This window comes from Phoca vitulina, unplaced genomic scaffold (assembly GCF_004348235.1).
Source record: "Phoca vitulina isolate PV1807 unplaced genomic scaffold, GSC_HSeal_1.0 scaffold52, whole genome shotgun sequence".
Classification (NCBI taxonomy): Eukaryota; Metazoa; Chordata; class Mammalia; order Carnivora; family Phocidae; genus Phoca; species Phoca vitulina.
Genome location: NW_022589755.1, coordinates 275,787 through 290,356, shown reverse-complemented (window position 1 = coordinate 290,356; position 14,570 = coordinate 275,787). Strand labels below are relative to the sequence as shown.

At 50.8% G+C, this 14,570-nt stretch overlaps 1 protein-coding gene across 5 annotated transcripts in view; it reads left to right on the top strand.

The window, feature by feature from the left end:
* The window catches only part of ZSCAN22 (zinc finger and SCAN domain containing 22), a 29,944-nt gene extending 17,277 nt beyond the window's left edge, over positions 1-12,667 (top strand). Inside the window, exons 1-4 of one of the 5 annotated variants that reach the window (XM_032388565.1) lie at positions 2,868-2,936; positions 3,603-3,791; positions 7,144-7,596; positions 10,321-12,667. In XM_032388565.1, coding sequence (XP_032244456.1) covers positions 7,197-7,596; positions 10,321-11,396 — 1,476 coding nt within the window. In that variant the 5' untranslated portion in view covers positions 2,868-2,936; positions 3,603-3,791; positions 7,144-7,196 and the 3' untranslated portion in view covers positions 11,397-12,667. Of the gene's footprint in view, positions 1-2,867; positions 3,792-7,089; positions 7,597-10,320 lie in introns of those variants that run through there. The other 4 variants (XM_032388562.1, XM_032388564.1, XM_032388563.1 and 1 more) reach the window with 4 other exon arrangements.
* The last annotated feature ends 1,903 nt before the right edge of the window (positions 12,668-14,570 follow it).

Here is a 14,570-nt window from a genome sequence, read left to right as displayed (position 1 = left end):
AAGCGTCTGCCTTTGGCTCAGGTCATGATCCCAGGGTCCTGGGATCGAGCCCCGCATCGGGCTCCCTGCTCTGCAGGAAGCCTGCTTCTCCCTCTCCCACTCCCCCTGCTTGTGTTCCCTCTCTCGCTGTGTCTCTGTCAAATAAATAAATAAAATCTTTAAAAAAAAAATGAATACTCTCTGAAAAAGATGGGGTTTGAATTCTGGGGAGAGGATGAGAAAGAGACAGAGGCAGAGAGGAAAAGAGGAGAGTCTATTCAGGAAAACCCAGAGGCCTAGAGCACTGGTCCAATAATCAGAGAATAAGCATAAAAGGTGTCTGAAAGTCTGGGGTATGGAGTGGAAGGGCCATGGTGGGTATGGAAAGTAAGTGGGAATCCAGTTAAGCAGCTTCAAGCAAGGGAACATTGTCAGTCTGCCATTCATTCATTCATTCATTCAACTCTTCTTGGGACTCTGACCTGTGCTAAGCACCAAGGATGCCCTGGCCTCAGGTCATAGAAAGGGCAGGACTCCTCTCAGCTCTAACAGCACAGACTCCCAATCTGGACAGAGAGGAAGGCCCTGAGGAAAGCTTCCATTGACTTTCCAGGTCACCCCACACCTACTGTCAATCCAGGATCGTTACTCCCTGGCACCTGGGTCTCCTCTGGCTGTTGCCCTCTCTCCCGTCTCCTCAGAAGCCTCCCAGAAAGTATCCCCACACTCATAACAATGCCTTCATCCCATTATGGGCTGAACTGTGTCCCGCCCAAATTCACATGTTAACATCCTAACCTAACCCCCAGTATGTCCCAGAATGTGACTGTATTTGGAGATAGGACCTTTAAAGAGATAATTAATATTAAATGAAGTCATACGGGGCCCTAATCCAGTGACTGGGAGGGAGAGATACCAGGGGTATGCTAATAAGGAAAGGCCATGAGAGGACAGAGCAAGAACGTGGCCATCTACAAACCAAGGAGAGAAGCCTCAGGAGAAACCAACCCTGCCAACACTTTGATCCTGAACTTCCAGCTTCCAGAACTGTGAGAAAATAAACGTCTATTGTTTAAGCCCCTCAGTCTGTGGTATTTAGTTATGGCAGCTGTAGCAAACGAATACACTCTCAGGCTCCTGAGCCAGCCTTGCTCTCCCCTTGGATGCTGCACTTCAACCCATCAACCCTGTCTGCTCCATCTTCAGAACAGACCTGTATCTGACCACTTATCAACACCTCTGCCTCCACCATCCTGATCTGACCTACCCTGCTCCCCGGGATTCCAGCAGCATTCACCTCCTACGTCTCCCTGCCTCTACCCTCACCCCAACAGTCTTCCCCTGTAACAGCCACAGGAATCCTACAAAGAGCTAAGTCACAGCACAGTCCTCTGCCCAAAGGCTTCCCATGGCGCCCACCTCTCTCAGGGCAGACATCAAAGTCCACACATGGCCCATAAGCCCTGCACCATCTGCGCCCATGGGCCTCCCCATTCTGTCCCTATCCTTTGCTGTCTCCTTCCCTCGATCCACTCCAGCTGGGCCTCCTTGCCTGTACCCACCTCGGGGTCTTGGGATTTGCATTCCATCTACTGAAACATTCTCTCTGTCCCTTCCCTCTATTCAGGATCAGTTGAGATGCCAACTCCTCAGAAACAAGTTTTTGGGGCGCCTGGGTGGCTCAGTCGTTAAGCGTCTGCCTTCGGCTCGGGTCGTGATCCCCGGGTCCTGGGATCGAGCCCTACTCTGCGGGAGGCCTGCTTCTCCCTCTCCCACTCCCCCTGCTTTTGTTCCCTCTCTCGCTGTCTCTCTCTGTCAAATAAAATCTTAAAAAAAAAAGAAAGAAAGAAACAAGTTTTTGTTTCTTTGATTACTGTCTGCCTTCCCAACAATAACATCAGCTCCACAGAGGCAGGCGGTGCCTGTCGTCTTCACTGCAGTGTCCCATCTGGAATGGCACTGGCCCTTACTGCTCAGGACGCATCTGTGGAAGGCTGGCTGCAGGCAAAGGTCTGATGAGCTGAAGGAGACATGATCACAGGCTGGGGTCAATAAGCATGGGCGAGGCCAACCTCAAAGCCTCACCCGCACACAGGCTGGGCCACCACCCTCCCTGTCCTGGGCCCCCAGCTGGAGTCTTCTGCTCAAACTCTCACACACCCACATGCACACACGGAGGACATATTCTCACATCCAGGCATCCACACTATCACACCATCACATCCAAGATCACAGTCACAGTCACTGCAGCAACATACGGTAATCATACCCAGTCTGGGACCTTCCTGCTGTATCAGGCCTTCCTGGGCACCACCGGACACCATCACACAATCTGACAGCCACACGGTGCTGCAGGATTATCACATATGGCGACTAACAGAGGCCACACACACACAGTTACGCACACAAGACCACCCACACACGTGGTCACAGAGAATGACACACTCAGCCTAGCCTCCGGGGCACCTACAGTCATACAGGACAAACAGGTGGCATCCCCTGTATACAGTCTCAAAAAGCAACACACACTACCCACGACGCACGCCCCCACGCACCATGCACGGCTCCGCCTCCCGCACAGCCCCGGCGCACCTCTCCGTTCACCTCCACCACAACCCCACAACGGGCCAGCCTTCTGCCCACTGCCCGCCCAGACTACAACTCCCGGCGTGCCCCCAGGGTGCGCAGGAGGGGACCCCGGGCCTTCTGCGGATTATAACCCAGGAGGACGGGAGCGCCGCGTGCGGGCCGTGGAGCTCGGGACGCGAGACCTCCTGAGCGCTGTGGTGCTGGCGAGCGCGCGCGCGCCCGTTGGACGGCAAGGCGCATTCTGGGAATTGTGGTCCCGGCGAGCGGGCGCGCCTGCTGGACCGCGCGGCGCATTCTGGGAGTCGTGGTCCCGGCGAGCGGGCGCCTCCGAGCGAGCTCCCGGAAGTGGCCGGCGCCGCGCGGGTCAGGTGGGTCTGGGCGCGGTCCGCTGGGCTCGCGGCCGGAGAGGAGCGCTCCAGGCCCCGAAGCCGCCGGCGCCTGCGGCGGCCTGTGCAAGGCGTGCGGGAGCGACCCTCGGACGGGGACTGAGGCGCTGACCACGAGCGGCGCGACTGGCGGGCCGACTGACGGACGCCCCAGCCGGGTGTAGAACTCCCTGATCGAGTGTGGGACCGGCTGACTGGGATGCAGCCTGAGCGGGTGTGCGCTTCTCGCTGACAGCCTGTTGTGGTGTGTGGCCGACGAAGACGGTGGCTTGAGCTTCCGAGGGGTGTTGTGCGATGTTATGAATGAGAGGGTTGGGGTGTGGCCGGTCGTGTGGCTGGAGGTGTGACCGCGAGCCTCTGCCGTCTGACTGACTGACCGGCTGAGACGGCGGCTCGGAGATTATGAACGACTGTCGGAGTTCGGCGGGGTGACGGCGTTGCTGGGAGGGCCTGTGCTGACTGCACTGTGAGGGACGCTGAGAAATTCTGTGTGCCTGGGCGTGTTCTGGGGTACGGCCGACACTGTGCCTGAGAGCGGGCGTGTGCGTTTGACTACGTGGCTAAGACTTTGTCAGGCCTACTGAAACGTGGGTGGTTTGCAGAGCTGACCAAGCATGTGATGGAGACTGTGCTTTGCCCCGTCTGCAGCCGGCGTTGTTTGACAGCGGCCACCCGTCTGGGCTTGTGGCTCTGTCCCCCAGCACCTTCTGTGTGCTTGAGTCCCGCGGGACGCTGTGGAGTCAGCGGACTGGTTGTTCACCACGTGTTCGCGCTGTGCCGGGCCTGTGCTGGACGTTTGTCACGGATCGCCTGGGGTAACCTCACAGCAGCCCTGAGGTAGGTGCCAGTTACTAGGACGGCCACACGGAAGGACCACTCTCTTCAGTTGGTTAAACACTCGTGGACTGGGGGCCTTGACCTGATGTGAGGTCAGCCACAGCGGGGTGGGCTAAGGCAGGTCCGTGTACGTGTGTCTCAGAGACTGTCATCAGGGGTTTTCCAGAACAGGAGCTCCAGGGCTATAAAAGAGAGCTGGGAATCTTGCTGCACTTACTGTCATCCCTGCCGTTCCTGCTTCCCCTTCCCTGTGCAGTGATCCCCCACGTCTGTGGATGACCGTGCTCAGCCTTTCCTGGTCCCTCCATTTGCTCAGCACCTGTTACTATGCACCTGACATAGGCCGTGCCCTGGGCACTGTCGCTCCAGCATGCCCAATCTCTCTGAGGCAACGTGTGGTTATAGCCAGAGCTGGGAAAAGAGAGACGCGGGGCACTCAGAAGGGTACTTAGCTTGCTCCCAAGTGCTTGGACAGCTCTTGGAGAAAATGGCAGGTAACGTGCAGTTTGGAGGACTAGGAGAAATTAGGTGCAGAGAGAGATTTTAGAACACGAGAATAACAGGGACAAGGCTGAAAAGATGGGGATTGGGGATAATGGCAAGGACAAGGTGACAAGAGGTCCAAGTGAGCTTCATGGTGGAGTTAGGGCTAGAACACAGTTTTGCCAGAAGTTGCCAGCTGCCACTGGAAGGTTTCAGGATTGGGGTCTTATTTTACTAATGTTTGCTTCTCCCTGTGCCCAGGGCCGTGGCTCAAGTGCCAACAAACATTTGTTATCTCTTTTATTTTAACCTCCTTAGCAGGTGTAAAGTGGTATATCATTGGGGGTTTGATTTGCATTTCTCTGGTAACCATGATGTTGAGCATCTTTTCATGTCGCCTATTGGCTATTTGTATATCTTCTTTGAAGAAATGTTTAGTCAAAACCTTTGCCCATTCTTTAACTGGATTATTTGTCTTTTTATTATGGAGTTCTTTAGATACGGGTTCCTTATCAGATATATAATTTGCAAATATTTCCTGCCATGTTGTAGGTTGCCTTTTTGCTTTCTTGATGGTATCCTTCAAATCATGAAAGTTTTTAATTTTGATGAAGTTGTTTATCTACTTTATCTTTCATCATTTATCCAGGAAGGCTTTGCATTTTTTTTAATTGAAGTATAGTTTTTTGGGTTTTTTTTTAAAGATTTTATTTATTTATCTGAGAGAGAGAGAATGAGAGACCTAGAGCATGAGAGGAAGGACGGTCAGAGGGAGAAGCAGACTCCCTGCTGAGCAGGGAGCCCGATGCGGGACTCAATCCCGGGACTCCAGGATCATGACCTGAGCCGAAGGCAGTCGCCTAACCAACTGAGCCACCCAGGCGCCCCTGAAGTATAGTTAACATACAATATTATATTGGTTTCAGCTGTACAACATAGCGATTCAACAGTTATATACAGTACAAAATGATCACAATAAGTCCAGTTACCATTTCTTACCATACGAAGTTAATACAATATCTTTATCTATATTCTGTGTGTTATACATTACATCCCCATAACCTATTTATTTTATAACTGGAAGTTTGTACCTCTTAATCCCTTTCACCCAGTCCCAAACCCCCTTCTCCTCTGGCAGCCGTCAGTCTGTTCTCTGTATCCATGAATCTAGTTTTGTTTTGTATGTCCATTTGTTTTTTAGATTCCACATTTAAGTGAAATGAAATGGTATCTGTCTTTCTCTGTCTGACTTATTTCACTTAGCATAATACCCTCAGGGTCCATCCATGTTGTCATAAATGGCAAGATTTTATTCTTTTTTTTTTTTTTAATCAAGTGTAGCTTCTTTTTATTTATTTATTTTTTTAAAAGATTTTATTTATTTGACAGAGAGGGACAGAGTGAGAGAGGGAACACAAGCACGGGGAGTGGGAGAGGGAGAAGCAGGCTTCCCGACGAGCAGAGAGCCCAATGCGGGACTCGATCCCAGGGTCCTGGGATCATGACCTGAGCCAAAGGCAGATGCTTAACGACTGTGCCACCCAGGCACCCCAAGATTTTATTCTTTTTTATGGCTGAGTAATATTCCTATATATATATGTGCCGCATTTTCTTTATCCATTCATCTATTGACAGACAGTTAGGTTGCTTCCATATCTTGGCTATTATAAATAATGCTGCAATGAATATAGGGATGAATATATCTTTTCACTTTAGTGTTAGCATTTTTTGTTGTTGTTGTTGTTTTTAAAGATTTATTTATTTATTAGACAGAGAGAGACACAGTGAGAGAGGGAACACAAGCAGGGGGAGTGGGAGAGGGAGAAGCAGGCTTCCCACTGAGCAGGGAGCCCGATACGGGGCTTGATCCCAGGACCCTGGGATCATGACCTGAGCCAAAGGCAGATGCTTAATGACTGAGCCACCCAGGCGCCCCTAGTATTAGTGTTTTTATTTTCTTCAAATAAATGCCCAGAAATGGAATTGCTGGATTATATGGTACTTCTGTTTTTAATTTTTTGCATTATTTTTAAGTTTATGCAGAATACTGACCAAAATTAACTGTACCCTGGGTCACAAACCAAGTCTCAGCAAATTTGAAAGGATTAAAATTGACTAAAGCACATTTTCTGAGCACAACAGTCTTAATCTGGAAATCAATAATAAAAAGACAACTAGAAAACCCCAGTTATTTGGAAATGAAAGAGCAGATTTCTAAAAAACCCATGGATCAGGAAGAAATCACAACAGAATTTAGAAAATATTTTGAACTCATTAAATGATAATGAAGATGCAGCATCAAACTTGTGGGTGTGCAGCTAAAGCTGTGTTTAGAAGGAAATTTATAGCCTTAAGTACATGTATTAGAAAAGAGGAAAGAAAGAAAGGCTGAACGTCAATTATATAAGTATCCATCTCAGAAGCTACAAAATAATTAGCAAATAAAGTGAGGGAATGACCATGTAGCTACCTGGGGAGTGTGTGTGAGATAGGAGGGAGACCTGGTTCTGTGTGGGGGGAACACTGTAAGCAGACTGGCCATGGGCTGAGGCTGCCTTGGTTTGTAGCTCAGCAACTCTCCATCCCTTCAGTATCTGGGAAACTTTGCGCAAATCTTCTCCTCCTCTGTATCTGTTTTCATATCCGTAAAATGGAAAGGAAGTTCCTACCTCCTGAGTTTTTGTGAGTTTTAAATGAGTTACTGTATGCAAACGTTTATAATGGTGCTTAGCACCTGATTATTTTGAGCATCTGTGTCCTGTGAGAATGAGTTACATCTCACAGGCCCCAAGTCTGCATCTGCCCTGCTCTACAGGTATGAGCAGAGTCCCAAGTTCCACATGATGACAAAGTTCTGGCATTCCTGCAGACCCAGTTCCAACACTCCAGCCATCCTGTGCCTCACTTTTGTACCGCTCCTTGATGGCCATCCCCAAGAGCCCTCTGAGCCCAGTGCCCTGGGAACGGGATGGCTTTCTACGCATGAAGGTGGAGGATGAGGAGGCCAGCCTCTCTGAGATCCAGGAATCTAGCTCTGGCCACACTGCCCACCCTGAGGCTGCACGTCTTCGTTTCCGGCGCTTCTGCTATGAGGAGGCTTCCAACCCACGTGAGGCCCTGGCCCGGCTCCGGGAGCTGTGCCACCAGTGGCTGCGGCCCGAGGTGCACTCCAAGGAGCAGATGCTGGAGCTGCTGGTGCTGGAGCAGTTCCTGGGTGCGCTGCCCCCCAAGATCCAGTCCTGGGTGGGTGCCCAGTTCCCCAAGAGTGGTGAGGAGGCTGCCATGCTGGTGGAAGGTCTGACTCGGGCACTCGACAAGAGAGGTGAGGGGGAGCAACTGGTAACTGTTCACAGCACACTGTGGGCAGAGCCTGGACTGGAATGTGGGCGTGCAGGGTTTGGGCTTGGGGTCGCTCACACATGTACTTGTCACCTTTGTACCCAAACTTTCACACAATGTACAAAGCAGATATGTTTTGATTGCTAATGACCAAAAACCCAGGTCAAACTGACTGAAGCAAAGTAGGGAGGCTTTGTGGCTATATCAGGAGCTTAGTTGATGGTATCAGGACTCTTTTTTTCTCATTCTGTTTCTCAGTTCTCAGTTGGGTTTTCCTACATTAGCTTTGCTCTTTTTTTTTTTTTTTGAGAGAGAGTGCACAGAAGCGGGGGTGGGGGGGAGGGGGAGGGGAAGAGGGAGAAGCAGACTCACCACTGAGCAGGTAGCCTGATGGGGGACTCAATCCTAGGGCCCTGAGATCATGACCCAAGCCGAAGGCAGACACTTAACCAACTGAGCCACCCAGGCGCACCTGGCTTTACTCTTACGGAGCTTCTATCCTCATTAGAGACAAAATCGGCTCAGCAACCCAGGCTTATGTCTTATCAGTGTAGAAACCCCAGGGGAGAACAGTAAAAGGTTCCTGGGCTGAGGCCCACTGAACTGGTTGGGGTCTTGTGCTTGTCTTATGGCTGACCAGATCCCAGGGACTAACATGAGCAAGGAAAACCAGGCTGCTGTGGGCTGGAAGCCTGTGGGGGTGGGGGTGACAGAAATGCCAGGTGTCTCCATGTGTCCCCTCTGAATCCTCTGTCTGCTGGCCCTATAGGATCTGGGTGAGTCAGACCTGCCCTTAGCCAGAGTCAGCACTGTGGCTCTGGGGGATCCACAAAAATGTCCCAGCCCAGGAAGGTCCTATAGGATGCAGGGAGGATGCAGCCCTAGGAGAGTCGAGAGCAGGGAGTGAAGGCTCCTCCCGGAAGGGCCCGGCCTGGCCCGGCCTGCCTTGATAGTGGCAGATAGTGTGTGTATGCCAGGACCAGGGAGGAGACATGCTGTGGGTAGGCGGAACAGAAATATGATTAAGGCTTGGTAGATCCAACCACTGCTCCTCTTCCTCCTGTGACTTTCTTGTGCCTCTGTTTCCCTGTCAATAAAATAGGAATTGCAGTCATATGCCTTCCTCAATGTCAGTGCCTGGCACAGATTAAACACAGTGGAAACTGTGGCTGTTAGGATGATTTTTTAGCTCCTTGAGAAACAGACCTTTCTGGAGAGGTTGGTCATGTGCCTTCCCTTGGCCTCATCAACTATGCCCAGGCAGAGGTCATGGGGACAGGGAGAGGGGGCAGTGGCCCCATCCTCCTGCAAGGTCGAGGTTTTCAGAGAAAAGGCAATATGGCACTGAGACAAGGAGAAGGAGCTAGCAGTCCAGGCAGAGGGAATGGTGGGGGTGAAGGCCCAGTGGTATGATATGGACCATTGCATTCTAGGAAAAGCAGGTTGTGCGATGTTTCTAGAACAGAGGAAGAAAGGGGGATGTGGGACCAAGCATGTGGCTGGGGAAGCTGGGGAGTTAGGAGGACATCTGTGGGCTTAGAGGAGGAAAGCTGAAATCTACAGCTGAAATCTCAACTTGGCCACTAACTAACTGTGTGATCTTGTACCAGTTAGTTACTCAAGACCTTCCTTCAGCTGGGCCTCAGTTTCCTTGTGTGAGGTGCAGTAGTTGCAGTATGTCCTTGTGAGAGCGGATTGAAGCTGAAATGAGACATGGAAATGACCAACTGTACTTGGAGACTAGCACGTAACAAGAGCCTCAGAATGGCCAGCAGCCCTGGCAGACGAGCAGTATAGTGTCCCTCTCATACAGGTGGGGAAGCAGGTGCAGACAAAGGCTAGATTGCCCAAGGCCCTGGAGCTGGCTAGTGGCAGAGCTGGGGCCCCACTGTGGACTCAAGCAGCAGCTGTTTGCCTGTCCCCATCTCTTCCTGGAATCTGTCCAGTACAGGATGCTCTTAAGTGTCCCCAGGTGCCCTGTGCACCCATCAAGGGTCAGTTCAGTTCAAAGGTCAGTTCAGGCACACTGCTACGTCAGACACAACCCAGTCTCTAGCTACCTTTTAACCACACTCTGCCTTCACAGCCATTTAGAAAGAGTGGGCCTCAGGCCTCCCGGGGTCTTAGGGAGGCCAGGTAGGCGTGTCACCCACTCACCCTCAGCAGCAGTTGTCTACTTAGGGCTCAAGGTAGAGTCTACTGTAGAAAATTGCACAGTTGTCAGCAACTAGAATTGATTCCCTCATTCAGCCAGTATTTACTGAGCACCTGCAGAAAATGCTCAGTAGGCTGTCTAGGTCCAGGGGGAAGGCACCGAGAGCTGGAGCCTGCCCAGGGGGAGTGAGTACGCAGACACTTGGCAAGGACAAACCCCTGTGCGTGCTTACTTGCTCTCACTCTCAGTGTTTCAGTTCAGTTCAACCTCGGGGTCTTCCTTCTGACACTTGAGCCAAAATCAGCAGCCTTGAAGAATGGAGAGTTTGGGGAGGGGGAGGATTGAAACCTGTGATCCAGTTTTCAATGGTGTGGGAGGACAGCCCTATGCCCTTTTGTCATCCAGGACACCAAACGAGAAACTTTCCTTTGGAAATGGGGCCAAATGTCAGGAGTGGCTATGTCTCCCCTTACAGAATGAGACCAGGACCCAGGCCAAGTGGGGGAGCCCTGTGTGGAAAGAGTGGTGATGCTGTGGTTTGGATTATTTCAGGATGGGACCCGGGAGCCAAGCTGTCAGAGGCAAGCTGCAAGCAGAGTGATTTGAAAGAGTCAGAGCCATTAGACAGGGCTACTGAAACCCTCATGAGAGGTATTTCCCAGGGACCCACTTTTGGTGGTGCTTGTGAACCTGAGGGCAGCTCAGAGAGGCAGGCAGGACTCTCGGAGGAAGCCTGGACAAAGTCTGTCCCCCAAGAGATGGATTTCAGGAAAACTTCAGAGCCTCACAAGGATGTTCCCACCGACCAGCCCAGCTGTGAATTTGGTGTCTTGGGGAATAGTCCCAATGTGTGGCCAAATTTCACCTCACAAGAGAAGACACCAGAAGAGAAATTTGATCCAGTGGATGCTGATAGGACAGAGCCTCCATGCATTTACTCAGGGAGGAAGTCTTCCAAGTGTAGTGAATGTGGGAAAACATTCCAGAGCCCCTCAGCCCTCGAGACACACCAGAAGAGCCATTCTCGGAAGACACCCTACACCTGTAGTGAGTGTGGGAAAGCCTTCAGCCGGAGCACTCACTTGGCCCAACATCAAGTCATCCATACGGGGGCAAAGCCCCATGAGTGTAAAGAGTGTGGGAAGGCCTTCAGCCGGGTCACCCACCTAACTCAGCACCAGAGGATCCACACTGGAGAAAAACCCTACAAGTGCGGGGAATGTGGCAAAACATTCAGCCGCAGTACCCATCTCACTCAACACCAGCGGGTGCACACAGGGGAGAGGCCCTATGAGTGTGATGAGTGTGGGAAGGCCTTCAGCCAGAGCACCCACCTGACTCAGCACCAGCGCATCCACACTGGGGAGAAGCCCTACAAGTGTGATGCTTGTGGGAGAGCCTTCAGTGACTGCTCAGCTCTAATCCGCCACCTGAGAATCCACTCCGGAGAGAAGCCATATCAATGTAAGATTTGTCCGAAGGCCTTTGCACAGAGCTCCTCCCTCATTGAGCACCAGAGGATCCACACAGGAGAGAAGCCATACAAGTGCAGTGACTGTGGGAAGGCCTTTAGCCGCAGCTCAGCCCTCATGGTTCACCTGAGGATCCACATTACAGTACTGCAGTAACCAAAGAAAGCCCTTGGGACACAGAACAACTTCCCCTCAGAGGCTCAACATCTAAGAGAAACTCTAAGTTCCAAAAGAACAAAGATCAGGGTAGGTGATTGATAGTACCCTAAAGTGATAAGGTGCTTCAGGACAGACTCTGGGGCTGTCTGGGAACAACTCTGCATTTAGAGACCCAGATGGAGGTGCCTGATGAACACAAAGCTATTCAGGCTAGCTGGAGAAGCTTCCAGAAGAATCCTGCTTCCCTCCATACCCCACTCAGGCCCATCTCAGAGAAAGGACAGCTGAGCTGAGGACTTGGATTGGTCTTCAGAGGCAGGTCAATTGGGGTGAAGTTTCTGTTGGTACTCAATGGTCCCAAGATGCTCTGGATGAAAACGCTTCAGCTTCATGTTCCCCTGTAGCTGCTCTCCTTGCCTTTTCCTCTCCCGCTTCGCCCAGGAGGGATGCCAGCCCATGCCCACCTCCGTGCCTTCACACCTACTCTCGCTCCATCTATTCTTGTCTAACTCCAAGGCCAACCTGTGAGGCTGCCTCTTCTATGAGGCCTTCTCCAGGCCCTCAGTCTCTCTCACATTCTCCTGAATCAAGGGTGTGGCATGATGCTTGCCCAGCATCTGTTTCTCCTTGCCTTCTCCTACATCGCACCAGCCATCAGCCCTGTTGGTTTTATCAAAAACTCACCTCTAATCTGTCTTTACCATTCTCACCGTCTTTGAGCCCTCATCACCTCTCATCTGGATTCTAGCTGGGGTCCCCTGCCTTCATTCTCTCCCTGACCTCCCCCACTGTTTCATTCTCCACACCAGCCTCCAGAGGGCTCTTCCTGCAATCCAAACCTGATTGTGTCACCCCATAGTGGAAAGCTCTCCAGTGTATCACCTTCTGCGGCAAAGCTTCCTGAATGGGTTACAACTATGCCAAGACATAAGTCTTGGCCCCAAATAACCTCTCCAGGTACCCTTGTATGTGTGTGTGAATATTGTCATTTTTTCTGTGTGGTGCAGTGATGTGAAAAATGGTTTCAAAGTACTGCCCTGTGGGATATATGTCAAACTCCTTCACCTGCCATTCATGATCATTTGTGACCTGGCCCCAGCCTCATCTCCTACTGTAGTAGCCCCACCTTCCACACACCAGCCATGTGGAACTACTTGTGGTTCCTGAAGAAGCCATATTTTTCCCACCTGTGTGCCTCTGTACCTGTGCCTGGAAACCTCCTCTCCTCTTTCCTCCCACGTGTTTCACATATCCCTCCCTAACAAAGCCTCCCCTACTTCCTTTCTTTTTTTTAATATTTTCTTTTTCTTTTTTTTTTTTTTTTAAAGATTTTATTTATTCACTTGAGACACAGAGATACAGAGAGGGAGAGAGAGAGCATGAGCAGGGAGAAAGGCAGAGGGAGAGGGAGAAGCAGGCTCCCCGTTGAGCCAGGAGCCTGATGTGGGGCTCGATCCCAGGACCCTGGGATCATGACCTGAGCCGAAGACAGACGCTTAACCATCTTAGCCACCCAGGCGCCCACCTCCCCTACTTCCTTGAGCAGATTTCAGCTTGCCTTCTCTGCTTCCAGAGCACCTCCTTAACTTCTCTTTAACTTCCTACCATGTTGTATTTACTACTTGCAGAGCTTGCAGTCTGTTTCCCAAAGACACTGTGAGCTTCCAAGAGCAGGGGCCGTGTCTTATTCTAAATATCCATAGCACAGGATGCAATAGGCTCTGACCAGTGTCTGTTGAATGAATATACTGTGACTGGTGCCTTCCTGGAGGCAGTCACCATGCTCCACCCTGCAACCTGATGTAGGTCTATATTGCTGTCTCCCCAACACCCAGCAGGGCAAGAACAATCTGATTTTCCCAGAGCCCCAGTACTCAGACAAGCCTGGCATACAGTGGCCTCAATAAAATGTCACCATATTGAGTCTGCCCTTTCTATCACCCCAGAATCCCCCTGGACTCAGTGGTTGCCAGCATGCTGTCAGTGCTCTCTCTGACCTTCTCTCACAGTTCTGTATCCCTGGCCCTCTTTCAGGGTCCATGTCTGTAACTGGATGTCACAGCCTCTGTTTTTAACTATCAGGGTGTCAGTCTTCCTCTTTTTCTCTGATGATCCCATCACATGTTAACCATCTGACCTACCATACTGTTTTGTACTGTTCATTGTCACCATCTCTGTGTTTCTCCCTGTGTCTTGAACTCATTCCCTCTGTGTCACAAGTAAACAGAGTCACACAGACGAAGGAGTGAGGTTCAGAAGAGGAAGGTTGAGACCCAGGGAAACAGAGATCTTGTGTCAATATCTCTGACAAAGTCCCAGATATATAGACACACAGGCAGACAGCCACTCATTGTGAGACCAGGGCTGAGAGACTCAGAAAAGTTGACAGACATAGGGAAAAGCTCAGAGATGAGAGATACACATTCCTAGTGAAATGATCACACAGGCCTCCAACAAGCCTGCAGGCAGGGAAAAAGATGTAGGCCTAAAGTCAGTCTGCAGAGCCCCACTCCTCCCCAGGCTGCTTTTGGGACCTCGGATAAGTGACTTCCCTGAACCTCAGTGACCTACTCATCTGTAAAGCAGGGATTAGATGACCTGCCTTGTGTAACACCCAACCCAGGGCCTGGCCACAGGCTTGTAGTATCCATCTCCACCTCTTTCTGCCCCCACTTTCCTGGTCTTTGGCACTGAAGAGCTGAATCTCCACCCCCTGGTGCTCTGAGCGTCTCCAGCACCCATTTTGTCATGAGATATGTGTTTTCCCATGTTTGTCTAAAGGGGGAGGAAGTCAGGGGGAAAAGGAATCTTTATTAAGGATCTACATGTGTAAAAAAAAGGATCTACATGTGTTGTTCAGTCTGCCAAATAATTTATGTACATCATCTCACAACACTCTGAGGGCAGAATGACCATCCCCATTTTATAGAGGAAGGGACGTGGCCAAGTTTATACTGCCAGAAACTGGAAGCACTGAGATTTGAAAGCCTATCCAAATATGTCAGCAATTTCAATAAGCACAACTATATTCAACAAACTAAGTAAGACAAATACTAACATTGGATTTCTTTCAAATCCAGACATATGTTCTTTAGAAGAAACACATCTAAAATGGGAAAGTTGAGGGCGCCTGGGTGGCTCAGTCGTTAAGCGTCTGCCTTCGGCTCAGGT